General features: G+C 38.8%; 2 protein-coding genes across 2 annotated transcripts; one reads left to right on the top strand and one right to left on the bottom strand.

Moving 5' to 3' along the window:
* Positions 1-321: 321 nt before the first annotated feature.
* On the top strand, positions 322-967 carry LOC117781912. The gene is made up of 2 exons (XM_034618796.1): positions 322-333; positions 406-967. The coding sequence occupies exon 2, from the start codon at positions 441-443 to the stop codon at positions 933-935; it is 495 nt and encodes a 164-aa protein (XP_034474687.1). The 5' UTR covers positions 322-333; positions 406-440; the 3' UTR covers positions 936-967.
* A 457-nt stretch (positions 968-1,424) lies between these two features.
* On the bottom strand, positions 1,425-24,749 carry LOC117781910 (ets DNA-binding protein pokkuri). The gene is made up of 4 exons (XM_034618793.1): positions 23,501-24,749; positions 4,686-5,958; positions 2,956-3,772; positions 1,425-2,885 (listed from the first exon to the last, which is right to left on the bottom strand). Exons 2-4 carry the CDS (start codon positions 5,863-5,865, stop codon positions 2,630-2,632), a joined length of 2,253 nt encoding a protein of 750 aa, XP_034474684.1. The 5' UTR covers positions 5,866-5,958; positions 23,501-24,749; the 3' UTR covers positions 1,425-2,629.
* Between the last annotated feature and the right edge of the window lie 597 nt (positions 24,750-25,346).

Genomic DNA, 25,346 nt, shown 5'->3' with positions numbered 1-25,346 from the left:
AAATTCAACACTTTATTTGCCATCTTTTTTGTTTAAGCATCGCCGAAATCAACACCGAACTTTCCACCTTGACCAAGAGCACAAAATTGTCCTCTGAAAATGTGCACTGTTATATTGTTATAAATAAATTAATATTAATTTTTTAAATTTTATTTGCCTTTTTTATTACTCTTGAAAGCCAATCATAAAATATTTTATTTTACCTATTTGGATATTTTACCTGTGACATATGTGTCTCATATTTGTTGCCTGTATTTGGAATTGGGATATTTCGAGATCTTAAGTTGCAGCTGTCGCCGATTAACCGGGACGAGGATTAGCGGACACCAATTGGTAGGTAGTCTGTAGTTGTTGCTGCACAGCAGCAGGTAAATCCTTGAGCTTCTATAAAATGTAAGTGCACAGCTTGGAGGATCATCATTCGAGAAACAACCAGCAATATGAAGAGTCGCCGTCAAGTTGTCAGTGCAAAGTCAGCGAGAACATTGAGTGAGTCCGATCAATGGAGTACACATGGTGCTCTGGAACTGGAGGCAGCTGCTGCATTGCTAATGCTTCGCTATCAGTATGATGTCACCAAACTTGCCTCCGCCTGCACTGTGCCACAGATGACACCACCATCCCCATCACCGCCACCACCACCAGCAGCTACAGAGATGCCCATTGCAACAACCGTTGCAGAAACCGACAAATGCACACCCAAGGAGCAAGTGCGTAGTGTAGCAATGGCTGACTCATCACAGCCCCTCAAGAAACGCAGCATTCCGCCTCATTTGCTCCGGCGTTCCCTGACCCCGGCCAGATCCCCGGCAGTTGGCAGCGGTGCTATTACAAAAGCCAAGCTAAAGGTGCCCGCTGCCCCATGTAACAAGGCGCTCTTAAAGTCGTGCCGCAATATGATTCGAGAATTTCTGGACAACCAGGAGCTGTTTTAAACTAAAGTACGAAGTACGGACTACGGATTACGAATTACGGATAAAAATGACCAGAAGAGACATACTTTTCAGTTTTGATTTCATTTATTTATTGCATATATAAATTTTTTCATTTTTATGTATCTTTTTTTTTATACATATATATATATATATCATTATCATATTGAAAGATAAGGTTTTTCAATGGAAGAACAGGTATTGTGGCGACACTAAAGTGCTAATTATTAGCTATTGGCGGTGTTTAAACTTATGCGTAAGAAAAAACAAACAAAATATATATATGTATATATATATCCATATATCAATATGTGTACTTAATATGCAATATGCGCTAGTTAATAATAATAATAATTAATAATTACAGATTGTATGTTTTGCTTTTTGTATGATAATTATAATGCTACATATATGTATGTTTGTGTGGTTGTGTGTGGGTGTTATAATTAATAAAGTGCCTTGAAATTTACAAAAGAATATGTTGCTTTTTTAACTATTTTGTTGCATTCTGTTTACTGAAATATGAACACCTTTTGCCTGACTACGGATCTGTGAACGGCTTTGTTGTTACCACTTCCCGCAGTTTGGCTTAAAAAACTTAATCAAACAATTAATAACTAAATACAATACATAAATAGATTTTGTTTTTAGCTATTGTTTATCATTTTTGTTCTATGAATGGAAGCCAATGCTTTAATTAATATTAATAATAATTATACTGCTAATCAAAGAAATAAAAACTGTTGCAGTTTCATAAATTTTGTTTGTTTTTCAGATGTGTTCAAGAATTCTTGTTTAATTTGTTGTTATCACAATTAATATGAATGAAATGAAATTAACGGCTGATCGAATTAAACACTGCTGCTTAATAAGGGCACACATTTTTCCTTCTTGTTTTCTTTTCCTTAAATTAACGATTTCTTCCAACAATTTCAAAAAATTTCTTCTCTCTTCTTGTATAGATATATGAATATATATTTTTCATGTACATATATATGTGTAAATGTATATTGATTTTCTAACAATTTTGTTTTCCATGTTACGTGAAACCATTGTTGAGGCAACATTGTAAAGCTCAAAGGTGACAACACTTACAATCTAATTACATATCTAAATGTATATGTATTTGTGTCTCTGTGTGTGTGTGTGTGTATAGATGAGTGTGTATGATTTAAAACTTAATGTTTATGATAATAATAATAATATTATGTCGAAAATTGGCACATAACTCTGTAAATCGTTGAAGGCTGCTCTGCGCCGATCAAAAACTACTTAAGAATATAAACAAATTACATGCATATATGTATCTATGTATGTGTGTATTGCTTGGATGTTGCTATGTGTGTGTGTGTGTCCTTATATTTGAATGTATAAAATATATATGTTTGTTATATTTAATGCTGCAAAACTATTTACTACATATGTATATAATAAAACACATGCAGTTCCCATGCAAGTGTGTGCGTATGTGTGTGGTATGTACAAGAAGGCGGCCACGCCTACAGGGCGGCATGGGGTGTGAGTGCGTGTGTGTGTGTGCTGTTGTATTGGTATTGGTGCTGTTCTGCTGGTCCCATTGGCAGCTGCAATTGTTGCTCAGGTAAAGTTGTGGGAGATGGGGATGGGGGATGGAGGGTAAAGAGTGAAAGGGGGAAGATAAGGCGACTGATTGTCATTGTGGCACAGGAGTTGCCGCTCTACTGTTGCATATGCCTAAATGACGCCTCCTCGCTGCCATTGCACTCGCTATCCATGGGCACGGGTTGTGGCTGTGAGTGTGACGGTGACTGCTGCTCCACTGCATCCATCAAGGGTCTCGGCGAGGATCCCGAGACGCTTTGCTGTTGTTGTTCCTGTGCCTCCAATTTGGGGGACAATCGATGCTCCGTCGAGGGGGCATCGTTGTAACGGATCAGCTTGATGGTGGTCAGGCCGTCGGCATTGCGAATGAGCCTGCAAAGAGGTCCATGGTTTTGGAATTAGCATATGCCTGCGGTGGTTGTTGTTTCTTTTGTTTTCTTACGGATAACAATCCTCATTGCTGCTGGCAATCTTGCTGCTCACACTCAGATCCGTTGGCTTCAGATCCTCGCCAGCGCTGTCCGAGCTGACGCCATTCTCCAGCTTCAGCGGATGAAACTGGAATTTATCTCCGGGTGGTCCAGGTGCACCTGGCGTTAAGCACGCCACGGCAGCGGGCGAATTGGGTGGGGGAGCGGCGGCTGCAGCGGCTGCTGCATTCGCGGACAGATAGTGGAAAGCGTGCATGAAGAGCGGCGACGGCGGCTGCGGTCCATACGCAGCTGCAGCGGCTGCGGCAACAGCTGCCGCTGTGGGCAGACTCATCGGCGGACCATTCCTTGATGCTGGTCGCTGTGGTGATTGCTGCAATTGTTGTTGTTGCTGTTGTTGTTGTTGTTGTTGCTGCTGTTGTTGTTGCTGCTGTTGCGTCCAGTTGCTTGCTGCTGCCGGACTGCTGGGCGCCTGGTTGCTCATTGGTTGATTGGGAGCTGTGGGCGTCGCAGGCGTCGTTTGTCGCAGCAGCGAAATGTTCTTAATATTTTTGAGCTCCGTGGGATTGCGCAGGAACTGATAGCAATGACGCTCCCCCTGCACCTTGCGCAGAATGTTGACACGGTAATAATAGCGCAGGGCACGCGACATTTTGTCGTAGTTCATCGACAGATGATTCTTCTGTATGCCCCACAGCTTGGCCAGACCGGCGGGATCGACGATCTTAAAGACGCCCGTATCGCGACATTTCCAGGCTATCAAATCGCTGTACTTCTGATTGCGATCGTTCAGCAGCTGTTGCAGAAAGTCCCAAAGCAGACGTCCATCTGTGAGGGAAAAAGAGACAGAGAGAGAGATATCGATTAGTAGCTGAATCACTTATCGTATTTTTGAAATGCAATTACAAATGGCGCCAATTGCAGTTATCGATTCGTTTATCGGAGGAACAAACGGAAATGAAACACAAATTGAAGCAACCGTTCACAATAAAAACAAGAATGTTTTTTTTTATATTGACAATAAATAAGAAAACGAAAACTGCGTTAATATCAATAAATTAGATTCCTTTAATTAAAAAAAAATAATCTAATCGTTAATAAATTAATTTGGCAATTTTGGTATGACTGTAACTTAATAAAGATATAATATAATAATACGTTTTATAAAAAAAATATTAAAAGTAATTAATTTTTTCAATTAATTCAGAAATGAGGTAAATATTTATTACTTATTGAAAGTAATTATTTTCTTTAAATTTCATTATATAGTCCAAACAACACTATTTATGAAATTAAAATATATGTGTTTTTTAGTGAATAAAAGACCTTTCACAATTCGATCAACAAATGTTAGATCATTTAATAATCTTTTAAATATTCCTAGACTTTAACATTTTTTCAATATATATAATTTGATTTAGTTTTATCTTTTGCATTTTGTTTATACATTAGGGTGCATCGATTTGTATGGGCCAACAAAAATTTTAAATGGTAACCCAAATTTGTAATTTTAAATTTTTTGTTATTATTCTGGTCTTTAGTGTATTTAGTCCGATCCTGACAAAATTGTCATCAAAACTCAACACCTCTTAGTTGAAATTAAATAAATATGTAAATAAATTTTAATAGAATTGTTGTTGCTAATATTTACGTTGTATCAAAAATAAATAGATGCAAATTAAAGTTCTTGCATAAATTAGTAGGTAACCTAAGCTTGATGGTTGAATTACAGTTTACTTACTTGTATTTGGCTCCGAGTTTTCCGGGAAGAATTCGCGCTTCGCTTTGTACATATAACTGGGAGTCGTGGGTGCCGAGATGGAACCACCGCCAGGTGTAATCACCGCACCTGTTGTATTCTCTAGCGTCAGTTTCTGCTGCTGTTGTTGTTGTTGTTGTTGTTGCTGCTGCTGCTGCTGCTGTTGTTGTTGTTGTTGTTGTTGTTGGGACCAAGAGTTCACAAAACTGTTGGTCAACTGTTGTGTCCAATTGGGCTTCATGTCCTTGTGGATGGGCGTGCCAGGCGGACTGCCAGCGCTGTAGGAGAGCGGCAATGCATTTTGCAGTTTGCTGTTGGCATTCGCATTCGCATTGGACTCGGAGTACTCCTCCTCGGAGTCGGAGTGATTGCTGCTGGCACTGCTGATGCCCTTCATGGGCTGAACGCATCCATTCAATGCGGATCCGTTGCTGCTTCCGCTCGAGGATGCAATGGCAGCATTTGTTGTTGTTGTCGATGTCGATAATGACGACGATGATGATGATGATGATGTGGATGTGGATGCAGATGCCGGGTTGCCACCATTTTGATATGAGGACGACGACGACGGCTGTGGCGGACTGCTGGCCTGCGAATCTACCGAGGGTGGCGGGCTGAGTGTCACGGAGTTGGGAGCCATAAAGTGATGGGCCGCCATGTGAGCGGCTGCCGCCGAGCTGCTGCTGTGGAAGGGGTTACTGCTGTCGGGCGGCGCATTCAATGGCGGCCATGTGGGCGTCGGCGGGTGACTGTGCGGCGACAGTGGATAGCGGCCGGTGGGCGTGACGGGGCTGTTGGGTAAATGCCACTGCAGCATGTGCGACTCAATAATCAGCATCTGGAGCACATTGTGCAACACATCGCCGGCACCGGGACACCGATGACCGAAATCGGCGCGTGTCAGCAGGCAGAGTGCCTTGCCGTTCATTTGGAAGAGATCAAAGTCGAGCTTGGGCAGATCGAACTCACGCACACAGAAGCGCAAAAAGACGAGGACATCGTCACGGCTCCACAGACGCGGATCCGATGGCAACGACGGCGGCAGCTGTGTCTTCAGTTCCGCCAATTGACTGGACGGCGGCGGCGGGCAACGCCAGATGACATCGCTCCAGAGGCTTGGATTGAGCGGATTCAGTGATAGCTGTACTGGAAGCATTTTCATTGTTGTGTGTGGTTGTTCTTATTTTTAAAGATAAGGGACGTGTTGCAGTCCGTTCTCCTGGAGTGTCTTAGCCACGAGATTGAATCTGTTAATCTGCAATGGAAGAGAGAAAAGATTGTGAAATTAGTTGAAAGAGCTCTTAAATGACTCAAAAGGATGTGAACATCAATCGGCGAACTTCCGCCACTAAATAGTTGTCTACATACATCACCCGACACACAAACTCACACACACACATAGTCATTCGCATTCCAAGCAAATCAGATCTCTTCATAAACAAATAATCTCCACAGGCAAAAGGCGCGTCGCATCTCACAGAGAGTGAGAGCGAGAGCAACACAGGGACAGGGAGAGAGCTCGCTGAGAGCGTGAGTCAGAATCAATACATATGTACATACATACATACACAGCAGTTACTGTATTGCCTCGTTCTCGCTCTCGCGCACTCGCTCTCACACAACTGATGACACCCCCGCAGAAACGATCAGCATGGAACGTTGAAATTCCTTCCTTCCACTTTTTCAGTTTCATTGCCTGTTGCTCCGATTTCGATGATAATAATCTAAAATCGATAGCACAGCGCAAGAGTAGCGATCGTTGTTGTTGTTGCTCAAAATTCAGTTGCATTTTCTTATTTTTATTTTAATTGAACATTTCTCAATATGGTAATTTCCATAAAAGTGTGCGTCGGCGGCGGCGGCAGCAGCTCTGCTTACGCTACTATTCCGGATGTATACAAAGCAAACACCGACAGCAAATAAATACGTACATATTTTGTACATATGTACATATTATGTGTATTTATGTACATTGTATGTGCATATACAAATGGACAACACATGGAGCCCAGCGCACACACACACAACCATCCACTTGTAGATATCTTTAGCTTGATCAGTCGCTGTAAGATTTCAACATAAACGAATGTATTGATGCCGCAAGTGATGTAGACGGTCGGGGGTGTTAATGGGGGGGGAGTGTGGCGGGACGCTTTACGAAACTTGAAAGCCGTACCCATTTGCCCACTCGGGTCTGGGCTTGCCTTCCATATCACTGCCAGCGGCTGCAGCAGACGACGACGTCGACAGCGGCAACAGCAAACGGAAGTGCACATTCCATACACAAAACCCGTTTTCAAAGCAGCAGCGATGTGGAGAAAGACGACGACGACGACCAATAAATCCGCCAGTGGGTAAAGAGAGCAACAAGCCAATTTAAAGAAGCAGCAGCCACAGCAGCAACACCCTGTATATTGGCCGTGATCAGACATTGCCCAGTCCCAGTCGCAGACACACATATACATGCATATGTACATGCACACGCACGCACACAAACACTCACATATGTATGTATGCTCACATACAAATTTATCTCATCTCACTCTCCCAAGGCAGAAACTTCCTCATTCTCCGGGAAGCGTTTCAACAAGTGAGCGCAAAGAAATTTTCTCAAAGTACAGTTCAAACGTGCACAAGCGAGATGGCAATAGGAGATTGAGAGAGCGTGAACAATAAATATTGTTTGCATGTTGTTGTTATTGCTGTTGAGTAAGAAGTAGGAGAATACGCAGCCAACAGATGGTAATGATGATGACGATGATGATGATCATTGCACACATACAAATGTATGCATATGTATACATATACACATGAATATTTTATTGTGTACATGTCTTTTACTTAGAGGGGGTCTATTTGTTTTGTTTAAGAGGTGCTGCTGCCCTCTGTTGATTATAAAGACATATACACATATATATGTACAAATGTATGTACATATGTATGTATAGACGATCCTACGTGTTATTTCGGTTGCCGCAACAACATATGGTTTAATTTGACCAAAATAAATTCATATATTGTAGTACACACATGTTCGCTCGACGGGCAGCAGCAACTACAACTACAACAACAGCAACAACGCGTACAACAAACAAATAAACATTCAACCAGTCGGTGGCACGTAGTAAAATGACAAATGAATGTTCATCATTTCAACAACAGCAACAAAGTGAAAGACAGCAAAAGCAGAACACAAAACGACGCACGCAATAAGAGAAGAATAAGAATATAAATACACATACACACGGCATATGTACATGCATACATACATATGTTTGTAGGTATGTTTCTACATGTGTATTCTAAATCTCAGAGAAGACGATACGACGGCGACGGAGGCGCGGCTTGGAACAGGCACAAGGGGGCAACAGGCAGGCAGGCACAAGGCACAGGTAGTTAGGTATGCGGATGATGGCGAACCGGTTTCAACGGAAATTACAAACGAAAATTATAAAACGATCAGTTTAGAAAAATGCCAACAGCAGCCGCTGCCGCAGATCTCGAAAAGCAACAACAACAACAACAAAGACGACAAATAAGAAATGTAAAAGGTAACAACTCGTAGAAAACTGCACTGTGAAGAGAGTAGACGCAAAAGAGAGAAACAGGCAACAGAAATATGTATGCGTGTACGTCTGTTTGTGTGTGCATGCAAAGAATTTTTGCTTGTGCGGAGATTTCCGCTTTTAACGTATTTATAAGAGATGGCTGGGCGCGGGATCGGAAATGGCCAATGTTTAAAATGGGGTGTTGGAAGATGGCAATGGAATGCAGGCAATCAACCTGTCTATTAACTGTTATCGATAACATGCCGATTTTTACAGGTGTGTCAGTAAACAGAACTGAAATTGGTTCACATGAGTTATTAATTAGTTCGTAATCAGAGAGTGCAACTAGAGAACAGTGTTGTCAAAATTTCAGGTGAGAAAAAAAAAAAAATAGCTTTGAACAATATTTTGCAGATTTAGAAAATAAGAGTTATGGCAAAACATAGCTAAATATATATTTTAGATAGCCAGATTGTCGGTTAATATCAATTTTTAAATTTTTCTTATAGTCAAACATTATAAATAAGCAGAATTAGCTATAAAATAGCTAAATTGACCACAGTGCTAGAGAACCACTTCTTGACACCCTAATAATCGATTACAGCATATCGACAACAAATAAATGCGTGACTCAGTTTAATTTTGCTTAGGAATCTTAAGCAATTTTGTGATATTAGTAATAATTAGAGGAATTTAAATGTTTCTCTTAATTGGTACGTAAGATCCTTCAATCTTTGTTAAGTTCATATTTCCTGAGCACTTGCCAAGTCCTGTCAAGACGACATTTGATCCATCAACTGTTGACTATCCTAAACGCAGCATGCAGCATGCAACGTGAACACCACTCCAATCCACTCTACTTCGTTCCACAGCTTGAAATGATTCAGTAAAGTGCATCGTTATGTACATCGGTGAAGTTAATGAGTAATTTCCGTAGGCGCATCCTCCCTGGGGCCCCCCTTTGAGTTGGTATCTGGTCTCTAGCTGTGCATCAAGTGGCTGTTGCTGCTGCGCAGTAGAACAACGATGAGAAAATAAGAAAAATCTGATAACATAAAAAGGCAGAAGCGACAGCCGCCACGGCGCATTAAGATTAACGGCTCGCGGAGATGGCAACAACAGGGAATGAGGAAGATGGAGACGCAGTTGCTGATGCTCATGGTGATGGTGCTGTTAACGATCATGGTCTCCTGTTGCAGCAGGTAGAGATGGGTCGAGGGAGAAACGAGCGGATGGGAATAAGGAAATGCGTACCTGCGGATGCACTTTACATCTTGTAGGACTTCTTGGAAACCCTCTGATCGAAATTGAAGAAGAACAGCAAAAAAAAAGAAAACAATGCATGTGGTGCCTGTGTCAGTCCCAACAGTTGACATTTGATCTCTTTTATGAGGTCTTCTTTTTTTCTTCCTTTTTATCATCTGCACGCTGAATTCTCAAGTGCTCTTGAAGCATGAAACAACCCTTAGATCACTATAGAGAGCATTCATAGGACCTTTAGGTCGTTGCTATTGTCTTGTGAAATTTAAAATGAAATTTCAAGGGAAGCTATAGATCGTGTGTGTTGCACGTGTGTGTAGAGAGACGAGATTAAAAATGTGTAGAACAACAAGTTCAACGCTTGGTTAGAAAGAATCGTTGTTCGCCATATTCCGGCATATCAAATACTTAATTAATAAGCACAAAAATTCAAAACCAAGTCAACGACCTGCTTTGCTTTATAACTGCTCAAAAGAAACAACAACAGCAAATACAACAACAATACATATGCCACAGCATATATATTTAAAGAAACTACAACTGGCACGTAGAGCTAAAGTGAACTCCCCCTGAAACCCGCTCTGTCTTAACCCAACCCCATACTCATACAAATAGATATTGAGCTGATCATGCATAACAAGCGCGTGAGCGTATCGTATTTGTATTGGTGATCATATAAACCACATATGTATACGTATGTAGAAGAAACAGAAACAACAACAAATAACAGATACGAAAAAAGACGCCAATTCCGGGTTCTTCTTCGAGCGATCGCGACAACAACAACAACAAAGCCCCCAAAACGTCTACGATTCAATTTTTGTCTAGATCGTCACTTTGCTGGTTGCTATTGTTGTTATGGGTGGTATTTGTTGTTGTTAGCTTTAAGCGCTGTAGGCACTTTTTTGTGGAGCAACAGAAACTCCAAGCAAAATCAACAAAGAGTTGACTCTGCGATCGGAGCACATCGCTGATCATCCATGCGACTGGCAACGATCTTAAGCAAGCAAATCAATCATCGTTACGCACTCGGAGTTTGCGGTAGCACACCAAGAGAATGACCAAGACGATGAAGTAGAAGAAGCAGAAGAAAGGCAAACTTGATCCAAAGACAACAACGATCGTTGCCCCTTTGCGCGTTTTACCTTTTCTATGGAATTGTTTTGCTTTTCTTTGTTTTGAGGCGGCTTTGAAGATCATCTAATGGTCTATACTAAAGGCTATGATCCTCACACTTTAGTCAGTTATTAGTTAGTTGATCACGCGACAAGATCTTGAATCCCAAATATGTTTATGTACTCTACATACTCCTCGTATGTAAAGATAGATTAAAGAAACGCTTTTGACCTCAAGCTAAATCCAAATTTAAAAAAACAAAAAAACCGAGTCCACAACAAATTCATTTATGATGTTCTTTTGTCGAAAGTCGCAGTCGTGTTGTTGGGTTTTTGGGGGCATTGATGTATGTATAGTGTACATATGTATGTATGTGTCTAGGCGTTACGTGCATGTTTGTTGTTCTAATGTCGAGAGAGATTCCAAGATCTCGCAGCAGTTTCAGCACTTGGAGCGCTCTTTGACTTTCTGCTGCCTCATTGTTCATCTTTATGCTTTGCGCATATCTTTTTTATTTTGTTTTTTTCTTTTATAATGTGTTTGTGCGGGGGTTTGGGTCGCTAATGATATGAGCGAGAGATATGCCGACGTTTGTGTGTATGAGTATATAAAAAAGACAACAGAAAGTTGAATACAAATGCTTAATGATATCAAACGTTCGATAACCTTTTGGTATTTTAATATGCAAACCGAAGCATCATCAGCACAACTTTTTTTATGATCATGTTCATCATGATCACTATTAGCAGTGGAACAATAAAAGCACAGCATCATCATCATCATGATAATGATCATGAAGATCATCAACGGTAGCCAACAATTTACCATCATTTTTTTCTACTACTACCTACTCCCCACTGATGGCAACCACTGATCTGCCCCATAATCATACATATATTTTTCAACGATGAGTTCATCAAACGCTTGAGAAGAGTTCAAAATTGTTTTGCTTGCCACGCGTATGTGCAACAAGAACACAAACTATTGGATGTGGGGGAATGTGTTGGGGGGAATGGACACAGCATGGCTAACGCGTCATTTGTGCCTATTACATTCAATTAGTCGCAACTGTTTGTTCCAACTGTTTGCGATTTTCTCGCACTTGTTCTTCTTGTTGCACAGCCCTTCTTCCTACCTCCCTCTGCCACTCCCTTAATCTAAAAGTCTAACTTAATAAGGCCAGTTGTCATCATTGGCAAGAATCATAAATGGACGATGCCTTCATTATTAAGGGGTTCACGTCATTTGTGCTGCGTATTTTTGTATCTTTTATGTGTGCTTAGGGGGTCGGGGTTATGGGTCAATTGAGTTGGTTTCAATGAGAGTTTGCTTCCGTGTTTGACATGCAACAAGGAAATAGGAAAAATGGCGGTTTTTTATATCCTTTCTGTTTTAAGTTAAAATTTTGTTATAATTTATGTCTACTGTTGAATTTATTATATCAATCATATTCCCTAACTTTAATTTAACGGATCTTTTTGAGGAATGCTCCTTGTAAATAAATAATTCAATAAAGGAGAAAGTAGAAGAGAATTCTATTATTGTACCGCCTTGAAATACCTGAACCTTGTCCATCACAACCGATTTTTGATAAGCAGCACACTTTCTACGCCTCCTCCTACCCCTTCCTCATTGGATAAGTTTTAATATTTGTAAACTAGGATTAATTGTCATGTCTTGGGGCGGTCGACTCTTTGACAGCAGTCAGATATAGACAAGCCCAGCGACAAAAAATACATACATGGATACAACATGTTCCGTTTTGTGTAGGTGTTGGTGTGTGTGTCTGCCACACTTCCACTTGAACTGCTTATATGTATTACGAAATGTTTACGATTTGCTTGAGTTCGTTTTTCAGTAAGTTTATAACAAATATGCGCAGATAAGATAAGACAAACTCATAGATACGCACAAACACAGATACAGATAAAGTGTATGGTAAGGAAGCCAGCTGCTATGTTTGTCTTACCAAAATACACACACAGACACACACATGTGACTACACATCTTTGGTTATTGACTTCCTGTTGTTGTTGCTCCTTCAACTCTCTTTTTCTCCTCCTCAACTTGGCCAATTGATCTAGACAAGCAAGTCAGCTTCCTGCAACGCAAAAATGGTCAATTAGAGCAGCGCCTAGGCACGGATGTGGCTATCCAACCAGGCCAAACAGTTTCAGCCAAGTCAACATGAGTTGACTTGAATCGAGTCCAGTATCTGTATCTATGTATCTATCTGGTCAGTATCTAAACCGGTAGTTAGTATTTGCGCTAGTAATCAAGCGCATTGCTTGAATCTAGGCATGCATGGAGCCAGCTCCATTTCCTCTCGTTCCCCTTCACATCATCCCACCAAGGGGGTACTCGGTACTCAGTATTCGGTTCAGTCAAACGTAGAAAGAACTTTGGCATGATCTGATCGCAGCTCGTTTTGTTCGCGCTCGCTCCACTGTCGACGACGATCGCGCCTCGCATCTTAATTACAGAGCGCAATGCAAAAAGCTGAAACTAACAAAAAAAAAAAAAAGAAACAAACAAACTGAAACTGATACAATTCACGACTAAGAGTTACCCTCTAAGCGATCACTCTGAAAATTGCTGAGTTTTTATAGAATAGTTTAAATCAAATCGGAAACAAAACCTATTTATAATGAAAACAAAACAAAAACTATACAAGCATTTTTGGACTGTGTTAATGGAATGTAAAACTTCGCTTCATGTAAAGGATATATTTTACAAAAATAAAAATTATAAAATTCGTTTATTTGTTTTTTTTTGTGATTTGCACACTTTGATTGCAGTTACAGGGTATCGTAATGAATCTCAACAGAAACAAAGCCGCTGCAAAAACCTGATTTGTAAAAACGTTCTAAGCGAGCGCCGTGGAACATTTTGCGCGTCGCTGGAAAGACACTTAATAAATGCGGAAGCGGATGTTCAAAAAGGCAGAGAGACGGCGACGTGGAACCGACAACAACTACGACTTCGACTTCTACTATGACTACGACTACAACTACAACACGACGGTGTCTATAATCGCAATCAAGTCATGCAAAGCTCTACAACTGGCTAAAACTGGTGACGGTAAAGGGAAGGATGAAGTAGAGGTAATGCTAGAGGGTATCTGGTTGTTGTTCTGCTGGAATAAAGAAGATTCTGCGTCTGGTTTAACTGAGAAATCGTTCAGTCGATGCAAAAGTATGTATATATGTACACATACATATGTATGTAGGTACATAAACATATGTATGTATGTAGGAAATGGTCAACAAGTTCTAAAAGCTGCAAGTAATTGGATCGAGTCACTTCCTCAGATATCGCAAAAGGAAGTTTACGCTGTGTGGAGAAGCACGAGAAAAACAAATAACAAACAATCACAAAAAAATATGTTTGTATCGATGAGTAAACTTTTTATACAAAAAAGAAGTACAATGGAAATGTGCCAGGAAATTGGCAAAAATATTGCAAAATCTCTCTAAAAATATACCATAAATACAAATGTATCTACGATCGTTCGCTCATATACATTTATATATGTAAGATTGTGCTATCTATAAATCAGACGCATTCACCTACAATCGCATCGCAATCAATGGGAAGTAAATTACGAGTATTGTCTTGACATGCGATACGCTCACTGACATGAATTATTGATTAAATGAAAACACAATCATTACAAGAACATCATCAGTGCCTATCGTACAACGGCAGCTGGGAAATGAGCTAACCTTTTCACCGCTCTCCGCTCAATAATGATAGTATTCATATTAGACAACATCTCAACGATAAGAGTAACAATGTCTAACAACAGATCAACATGATGTGATCGCTTAACTGTAGAAGATAGAAGACCTGAATTCAGGAAGCGATCAGTCTCAGTCAAAGATTACAACATGATCATTCTTCTTGGGTTGATCTTTACAGGAAAGTCATTTGTTTCAATTGCTATTTGTTTTTCAATCTCATTTCATTCGTCTAAATTTGAGTTTGTAGCCTGATCTTGATTTGGAAATGCTTTCCTCCGTCTCAGCTGATCTTCGTTTGAGAATCAACATCTTAGGAAGCTTAGATTCGTTTTAATCACAGTTTATATTTTCCTGAGTGATATTCTGTTTACTAATGCACTTCCATATCATCTTCTACGAGTATTAATGTTGAGTCTAGATAAAATAACAACTTCTAAAGAAATAACTTTTAGAAATATTTACATTTATTCACACATAACTAGGGATCCAATTCTATGGGCTACTTTTTCTGTTGCAATTGTAGGAAGTGAATTGTCGACAAGCCTAGTCATCTAATCGTATTTTCTTCACTCTAAGCTAATTCTAAAATTTCCAGCAAGCTCAACATTTTGATGACATTTGTCATAAAATTCAAGCGAATGCCGCAACGTCAATTCCAAGTGTCAAATGAATATACAAAACACCAACAACGACAACAATAGACCCGAGGCAATTGCTAAGAAGCTGAGACATAGACAACGAGTCCGGGTGCTTGATTCGGATGGGGAAACGTTAAATGTGAACGTGAACGCTGTTAAGAGCTGGGGGCGGACAGAAAAAAAGAGACAGTTGGAGAAAGAGAGAGATAGAAAGACAGAGATTATATTATTATAATTTCCAAGTAAGGCAAACAAAATTAAAACAAACAACAAATTGACACGAACATCACGTAGCAAAATGTTGTGAAGGAGCTCAACGCGGCAAAAGGCTTGGCCACAGCTTCTAAAGAAGATGACGCCACCAAAATGATGATGATGTTAATAATGCGAATGCGACTGCGACTGCGACTGCAACTGACGATGTTTCCTATTGTCACCAAATTCATAATTAGCAATGGGTAAATGAGACATGTGACTTGGGGCAATGCGGCAAAACTTGAAGATGCAACATGCCACAAGACTTCAAATGTCTTGGATGACTCTATTAGAGCCAAGTCACAATAGTAGTTGGTTAATTGTGAATGCTTAAGTCTTGCGTATCTCATTAGAATTACTTTTTTTTCGTTGTTGTAAGCCACGTTCCATGTTACAATTGCAACACTTGAGCAACAACTCGAGCAGAGTAAGAAATCCACTTGGATGTCATCTCGTCAGCTTGCCTATCTGTAAGTTCTGTCAATTCTTTCATCCATTGTCCCTAAGCCATTGCTTATCATTCTGTTTCTTTTTTCTCTTGCCCTCACTCTACATTCTCTGTGTGTTTATTATAATTATTATCATCATTATTATTTTTATTATTATTGCTGTTTGTGTTTATAATATACATACTTTAAATGCACTCGACTTTAGCTGTTAATTATTATAAACTCTCTCTCTCTCTCTATCTCCCACTCTATCTATCTACCCTCTTTTTTTCTCTTTCGCTCTGAGATAGACGCCTTTTTATTTATTGCTGCTATCAGCAATACTTAAATGTGGAAATGCAACAAAATATACCAGCAACAATAACAACAGCTGTTAAAAGTGCAACGAACAAATCAAAATGCAGACTGTGGGCCTGCCTAGAAACAACTATAGCTATATAGGAACACGTATCAACCAGCTGCAATCAAGAACTGCATCCGCATATGACGTCGACCATGTCAGAGATTAGGTTCAATCACTTTGTAAGGCAAATAGTCACATAGTAATGGATAATTTCAAAATAAAGTTAAATTGACGCATCCACTGTTAATTATTGCCATTAAAATATATGTTTAACATTAGCATAAAACAATAATCGTCAATTAACTGTTACTGTTAACAGTTCCTCAAAACTAATAGTATTTTAGGACTTTATTAATCAAAAATAAGTGTTTTCGAAGACTTTTATTTAATTCTTTAAAAATAATAGGCTTTAAGCACTCCTTTGTACAAAACGTCTTCAAATACTCCTCAGTAAGACTAAAAAAATACAAATGAGCAATAATAAATATTTTTAACTCATTTTAAATTTGAATTTAAAAAAAAGTCTCAAATATTTAGGTTACAGAAATATTGAAAATACAAAATTTTATGTAGATTTGAAACTAAATTGCATTTGTTCTAATAGTTGATTTTGTAGTAGTTTTTTTTTCAATAACGATTATTTTTAGTCCATGCCCAAAACACTGGCTTTCTTTTCTGCAAAAGTTACTAAGGTAACTAAACTTCATTAACACAAATATAATTAATATTCATTTTTAGAGCAGATTTTATGTTAGCTTTGTTATTGTTATAATTTAAGCAAAGTTTTCTAATTGTTTGTTTATATAAACTGTTGATAAAAAGTTCTGAAAAATGTATGTATATTTAAATTTTTCTCACAAATTCATAATCAATAGGGTCTTATCTTTCACGCTTTAAATACCACTAGCTAATCAGTCACCTTTGAAACATGAGCAGACAATATAAAGTCTAAAGAGCCTATCGCAAATTCAAGAGTCCTTCCATTTCAATGTCCCTCAGAAAATACAACCTTCTACACATTTGATCGAATTTATTGTACATCAAAATGTATGTACTTATCATGAATATGTGGGAATATTGCTTTATTTTCAAGTGCCCGTATTTTTGAGGGCTTCCTATTGGTAATTTTATGTGTGTGTGTGCATTTTCAAATCTCTGAGTTGAATATTGTATATACTGTTCTATAATTGAACAGGCACCAACAATATTAGTACCACTTGTGAACTGCGATATGATTAAGGAAATTGTACGAGTGTTTGTCTGTTATACACTGTGAAAAGGTAATTACATTTTATAATGAAAAGTGCTATGCAGTAAAAGGATAATGTCTGATCGTTTTAAACTCTACTAGTTTTGATACTATGTTAAACTGTTTGGCATTATATAAGAAACGTTCGTAAATTGCGTTCTTATAGAAATGTATGATTCTTCATTTTTTAAGGCTTAAACATAAATATAACATGAAGCTGATATAGATACTTTTTTATAGAGTATTAAATATTAAGCACCCCAAAGATTTCTATATTTTGTTGTTTGTTATTTGATTTGTTTCGTTTTGGCATTCGACTTGAAAAGGCTATAAATAAATAAATACAGAGAAGTAATAAAAATAATTTAAATTTACGCGTGGTGCGCAATATAAACAAATAACGGAAAACAAAAAAAATTATAAAAAGGGAGAGTGTATTGAAAGTCCAACAACAGCATTTAATTATGATTGGGCTCGTATCACTTGAGACTCCCGTGCTCCCCCGAAAATAGTCCACACCCCAGACAAAGAAACATTGGTGCAATTAAACACACGTGCTGACGTCATTTCCGGTTAAAGTATACCCTCCATAGCGTCCCGCGTTTAGCACTTCCATGACCATTCTTGCGGACCCACAATAAACTCCTTGTATGGCAAAGCACTACCACCCAATCACCCCCCTTTGTCCCTAAACACCATCAACGAGTACACGCGATTTTCGTTCCGTGTTCTCGGCTGGGAATTTGCTGCTCTTCCACTTGACTCGCTTATCGAACATTGCCGCGATTACGATAGGAGCTCAAACGCACACACACATATGAATGTGTTCACCTATGCCTATATTGATAGGGTGGGCAACGCATTTCCTTATCAATGCTATCGGGCGCCGAAATCAAATTGATTTATGAACGATTTGCCAGTGCCAAAAATACAATTATATACAAATACATAAATATATAAGGCTTTTATAAAATAATAATATTAAAAATTTATAAAAACTATTAGTTAATGTTAAATGTTGGATATCTTTTTTGATGTAAAGCACACTAAAATCTCTTCGACTTGTATTATATAAAATTTATCTTTTTGTGACTAATGCAATGACAAATACAAATTAAACAAAAATAATTTTATAAATAAATGTTATATTTTCTTTAATGTTGTGTATTATGATATTTGTGTGTGTGTAGAATTTTACAAATTTCTTTGTCGACCGCCTAGGGTGCTTTAAGTGGGTCCCTCAAGGGTAGCTCAAGTTAAATCTTTTTGTTTTTTTTTCTTCCTTTATTCTCCGTCTTTTTCTACAACTATTGTGCTTCAGATTCAAGTGTTGTCACTCTTCCTTCCGCTGTGGCATGCAATTTCCTCGAAATGCCAACAGTTTGTCTTCTTTATTGTGAATTCGTTGCGGTCAGCAAGGGGGCGTTTCGAGGTCGCACACCACTCGAGCTATACAAGTATTCGATAGGAGAGTTGAGAAAAGAAGAGGCTCGTACCGGACCACCAACAGTTTTTCGGGTCATTGTTCAATCAACAGGTATAAGGTAATCCCAGCTTTGGTACTTCATTTTACAGTTGCCCGACTGACTGATAAAGGTAATGGTAAAGGTCTTCGTCCGAGCTGATCACTGTTGACGATACTTGAAAACAATGACGACCAATTCATTACAAGGTGCATTCAGAGTATATAGGTACCAAGATATGAACGACACCCCAACTTCCTTTTTGGTCATTACGACATCAGTTTCGTTTGAGTTTTGAGTGGAGTACACTGAAAAAAAAACAACAAAAAAATATTACGTCAAACCACGCAACGACATCGCGCTGCACCTACCCCTCCTCCCTACCAGTGCTTTACCCCGCCCCAAACTTGTTCAGTTCAATAGGTTTTTAGTCGAGGTAGAAGAAAGAAAATTACCTAATTGTGTTGCATCGGCAAACAGCGACTTTTCCACAACATTACACTACTCCACTTCTTGCTTTAGTACGTTTTCCACCTCTCCCAAAGATCGCTCCTTCGTATGTGTGCCACAACATACTAAAAGGAAAATAAAAATGTGCCAAGAAAACGGCAAATGTGGCGCATTTTCTTTTGCTCTTTTCGCCGTTGATGTTGTAGTTGTAGTATTGTTACTGTTACTATTATTGTTGTAGTTGTTGTTGTTGGCAGTTTCTTTGCTCGTTCGTTGTTCGTTTCTTTCTTTCTCTTTAACAAAGTTAGATAATAGGCAACAACAACGAGACACCGTTAATGCTACACCAAGATACACCAAGCTGAACCCCAAAAGCCATTTAGTTGTTGCCGTTGTTGTTGTCGCTGTTGTTGTTGTTGCTGTTGCAGTTGTTGTGTCGGCGGTATAACTCAAGCAAGACTTCCTATATTTTGAAACACGTTACGTTCGTAACATAATTCACACAACAGGTTACTACTATTTTGCCTCGACCATAGCAACAGCTAGAGTCTTAGCCAGCTCAGTCTTAGCCACAAACTCAGCTGCTTACGTTTCATAGGAGTTCGAGTTTTGGAGCTGCCTTTGCTGGGAATGTGTGCGGTTTATCGTAAGGGATATTATGATGTTATGGAATTGCAAAATTGTCAGATTGATAACATTATGTGATTATTTCAAGCCCCGACAACATCCCAGACCATTTAATTTAACTTTCTTCGCTTTTCAGTTATAAATTTAAAATTTAACATAATAGAATTTACATTTTTTTTAAATTCTTAATAATTTCTATCTTCCAAATAGAAATAATCAAGGCTTTAAGCGATCATTTTATCTGTCTCAGTTATTCTTTCGATAATAAATGTTTTTATAGCAGTTGTCTGTCTCAAATTGTTACATAAGTTTATGTAACTTTATTATAACCATCTTATTGCCTATTTGTTGGGGGGCATAAAAAGAAGAAATAAGCTCAAGTGCTGAGAGGGAGGAAAGTTTAATAGAGCTTTTTATTCTCACGATCAACGGACATTCAGAGATGAAAGATAACCGGCGATTGCTGACTAATACACATAAAGACAGTCAGATAAAATTACATACATATTTTCTTCTGCGAATTTGATACAACATAGTGTGAAGCTGTGAGGCCGCTAAACATTTATGGCAAATACAGGTTAGTGTGATTTTTGTGGACTACAAAATGGGTCGTCGTCGTTGTTGCTGATGTTGTTGTTATTAATATTGGTTGCGTTGGCTGCACAAGTGGCTTCGGTAATGCTACCAAGATGAATGATGTGGGTTAGACAGCGGGAGTGTGAACGGAGCAATTCGTACATTCATCTGTGTGTGTGTGTGGGTGCATTGCAAAACATCAATATAGCACACATCAACAGCAACAACAATAGCTGCATCTGTGCTGGCGATAACGACACGCAGCAAGAAAATCAAACAACAACAGTAGAAACAGCAACAGCAAATACAATTGCTATGTGCGCTACTTCCGCATGCAAGTTTAAACAACTAAAAGTCATCGGCGTCAGCAAAAAAAAAAAAAACAAAATACAAAACACATAGCAAAAAAAACTACAGCAACAGCTAAAGACGAAGACTTTAGCTACGACAGCTACGAATGCGACTCATTCTCAATGCACTTTGCGTGCGTGCATCTGTCTATGTGTGAGTGTGTGTGTGTACGAGAGTTTGACTCAAAGAACATCGAATACTGAGTGTAAAGCAGAAGAGAGGGACAACAGCCAGGCCCCAACAATGCACATATTGTGAGTCTTAAGCCCTTTTAGTCGCAGATCATTTTTATTTTTTGTACTTCAATAGCACTGAGAAAATATGAGCAGTATAGACAGAGGGAGAGAGAGAGAGAGAGAGTCATCACTGTGCTTTACTTTTTATTATTGTTATTATTGTCGTAGTAGTTGCTTGGCATTTTCTTCCTCTTTTGTTTATTATGCTGCTGCCTTTGCCTTTACTTTTCCTTCTACCTGCTACGATCAACACTTTTTATACCTGTTTTCTTGCCTTGCCGTCTGCTCTCGCATGGCATACATACATCTGGAAATGTACGTGTATGTGTGTGTGAGAGTGTATCTCCCCAATTGCCATGCTGGTGACCCGACAGATCGTCGTCTGACGCTCTCTTTTATTTTTGCTTCCGTAAAATGTTCGCTCTTGCTTTACGTTACGTCTGTTACGTTGCCGTCGCGTCGTTGCCACACACTCACCCGTTACGTCGTTTGTGGAGCAATGCGGAAGTGAATTTAATTTATTGTATTTACGCTGGCTTTTGCTGCCACACAGCCAGACAGACAGGCAAACAGACTGAACGACAGAACCAGGAAAGTTAACGGGTCTACACAGCTAGAAATTTATCGCTGCTTCAGCTGCAAAAATTTTTGTTTGTGTATATTTGTATGTATGTATGTTGAGATACATATTTCTACGATTTGTTTCGTTTTTCGTTAATTGGAGAGTCGAGCACTTTAAATAAATAAAGCGCACACACACATACACACACAAGTGTCTGATATAATCAAATTTATTGACGGAAATCTGTGCTCTCCGTAAAGGGTTGTCCAGAGAGGGGAGTGAGTGGGCGGCGAGGGGAGAATGATCAGGTGTGTTGTCTTCCTTGCCTTTTGCGGCCGCCACCTAAAGCGTTTTGAGCTTTTCGTGTTTGTGTGTGTGTGTGTGTGTGCCTGTGTGTATCTGTGTGTAGCTAAACCAGAAGCAGGAACTGTTGCTTGATTCGTTTCAGTTGCGGCGACAACTACGTCGACGCAGCGTTAACAGCAACGCCGACGTCAACGGCGGCAGCAGCAGCGGGTGAACAAATAAACACAATTCTGCTGTATTTTTTTTTAATATTTCTTTTTTTTTTTGCAAGCAGCAGCGAGCTGCGCGATAAGATTTCGCTGACGTGCGATTCGGCAGAGCCCCCAGAAAATGCCCCAACAGGCAAAAGCAAAAGCAACAGTAACATCAACCTAATTGGAGCTTAACGCTCCGCTTTTGTTTCACTTCCATAGAAAAAAGCGCATGCAACAAGAGACCCGTCGAACCAAGCCACACCATACCAAACCAAACTAAAGTAAGAAAGAGAGTCCAAGCTGAACCGAACCGAACCAAACCAAATGATTGCCTTCGATACAGTTCGCCACATTTATTACGGATGGGTAATTTGTAATTAACAGTAGACGGGGAATACATGTGGTGATGCAACGGGTTGTTGCAATTGCAACTGTTAAGAACTCAACATTATTTCAGTAACATTTATTTCTAGGTTATGTATACACCAATTTAAATCTTAATTGAATTACTCACATTACTCTGTATGTCAAATAGGTGTGAAAATGTCCATATACATTAGGGTACATTGATTTTTTCACAAAAAATGGTAACCCAAATTCGTAGTCTAAAATCAATTCCTAGTCCCCGCTTTTAGAGTTGAAAATTTTTTTGTTTTTTTTTCTTTGCTTGGACGAAAAATACGTTTTAAGGACATTGGTCCTTTGTGTCTATAAAAATTTAAAAGTCCTGGTCCTACAAGAGTTTTATTTGTCAGGATCGGACTAAAAACACTAAAGATAAGCTAATAATAACAAGCTATATTAAAAAAATATATATACAGATAGGTGAGAAAATATTTATTTATGTACTTAGATATAGTTCTAAGACAAAGATGATATTTTTTTTTAAATTCAAATATTAAATAGAAATGCAAAGTATTTCGATTCAGTCATTTCAAGTTTATTTTTAAATTTTTGCTAAAGATTTATTGTTCTCTTGAGTCTTCCCAACTGAAACAAATCCCCCAATCCAAGAATAGACAGTGTGTACAAGAGATAACGTTCCACAGTGTTGTAAAGTAGAAATTATCTTAAGGCAGGAATTATAATTTGTTGACCTCAACAAAAACTAAGAGAACGTTGTAAATTTATAGTACTGAACATGTCATGAACATGACAGAAACAATAAAAAGAATACGATTCCAAAAGATAAGCGTTAAAATTTATCAACTTTTCTTTTTATTTTGAACGTGTGTGAAAAATAGATGGAGAATAAAGGGGTTTAAACAGATTTATGTTGCAATATGTATGTAGTGCGATATGAAATAAAACATGTGGAACTCATAGAAGGTCGGTAATACAATCTGAACAATGTTTTGTTTTGTTTTTTTTTTTTTTGCATCGAAAAAGCCACAAGTAAAAATTTGTAAGAAATGCAATTTTGTTGCTTACCTGTTTGCTTTTCTCCACTGTGCCGTGACGTAGTTATTGTAATACTTGTCTGTTTGTCGTTCTTAAAGCTTTAAGCTTTTAGCGACAGCGCAACGCGGAAGCGGATATGTTGTCCAGATCCAGAATACGCTCTTGTTGTTGTTGTTTTTGTGTTTCTTGCTCTTTGCTTTCGGACAAGCAGCGGCTTTAACTACAACTACAGCACTACTACGTAACGTTAACGCTAACGTATCGTCACGCGACGTAATGCATGCACTTTGTTGCTGCTGCTGATTTCCTGGTTCTGTTGCTGTCGCTATGCGTCAAGTGGCCATTGTGGAGTCACTTTGGAGATGGCGTCGCAAAGGCAAATAGGGAAGGGGGACGGGCGGTTTGTTAATCCTGTGTTGACCGTCGTTGCTTTTATTGTCGTTCCGTTTGCTTGATGTAATTTTTCTGTTTTGCCATTGCAAGCGAATGTCAGCTCCAAAGAAGAATGGCAAACAGAAAAAAACACAAAAACAAATCGAGCGCAAGCTAGAGACGTTGTCCGGCGGAGCAGGCAGCAGCCACAAAGAGCTTAAAGTACTTCCGTCTGTTCCTGCCCCACACACAAACACACAAGCACACGAACGCACACGCGAACGACGACGTAAGAGAGAGGGAGAGAAAGAGAGATGCACATGTGTTTTTTTTTTGGTCTTGTTTCTTAGCTTTGGCCCTTTTCGCGTTTCACATACGTTACGTACGGAGCGCACGAGAACAACAATATAATCTGCTTCCTTTTCACTTTTGCTTACACACTACTTGCACATGTTGGTTTTATTATGCTCTGTTCGCCTAATTTTTGTTTATTTTATATGTATGTATGTATTTTGAGAACAACCACAACAAGAAAACTTGGCATACACAGTTATTTAGCTTTTCTATGCTTTAATTCTTGTTCTTGTCAGCGGCTTTTCTTCGTCAACTGATTTTGTCTCGTTGTTGTTGATTTTTCCCTTTCCTTTGCTGTTATGTTTTGATTTCCAAAAGATTAGATTTAATTAAATATTCTTGATATTGATACACTTATTTACTTAGATGCTGTAGTCACGCGCGCATGAATCAAATTCAATTTTATACAATATTTTTGCACAATTACAATTCGGAATTATATATTTTGTACAACAAATTTTTGTTCCGCAGCAACACGTCCGCTCACCACGAAAGTTTCTTACGTTTTGACTCAAAACACGCAAGTAAGAAATAAACAAAGCAAACGACGATAACTGAGACCGCGCGCCAGAGAGAGCATGCGCATTTTTGAGTAACTGCACAGAGAGTGAGAGAGACCACAAAGATGAGTGAATTTAAGAGCGCAAAGTGTTTAAGTTAACCAAGAGAAAGAGATGTTAAGACAAAATTGAAATTTTTTATTTTATTTGTGGTCTTCTTCTTGCATACAATATTTCTTCCGAATACTTGCACGTTGTTTATTTCCTTTTACTATGTGTAAGTACACACATATTTTATATATTTTATGTGAGGTTAAGCACAGGTGATCAGTTGTTGATAGAGAAGAAACAGGGTAGAAGAATATCACAAATAATTTGCGTTATTATTTCGTTTTCATTATATTATGTTTAATAATCATAGGAAACTATTTAAATGTTATTGCATTTGGTTAAAAATGTGTGGGTGATAAGCGTGGGCGCCGATTGACTTATTAATCAGCAGCGATAAAAGTAGATACAATCGTTTATCGATGAGCTAATAGAGGTGGGTTGTATTATTGTTGTTATGATTATTTTTGTGGCTGTCCGACTGTCCATGCCCATAAATACATAAGTTTGTGGACCTTAGAAACCAGTCGACCAATCTTTAA

Source organism: Drosophila innubila (genome assembly GCF_004354385.1).
Source record: "Drosophila innubila isolate TH190305 chromosome 2L unlocalized genomic scaffold, UK_Dinn_1.0 4_B_2L, whole genome shotgun sequence".
Taxonomy (NCBI): Eukaryota; Metazoa; Arthropoda; class Insecta; order Diptera; family Drosophilidae; genus Drosophila; species Drosophila innubila.
Note: the sequence above shows the minus strand (reverse complement) of the source record. Positions and strands in the feature narration are given on the sequence as shown.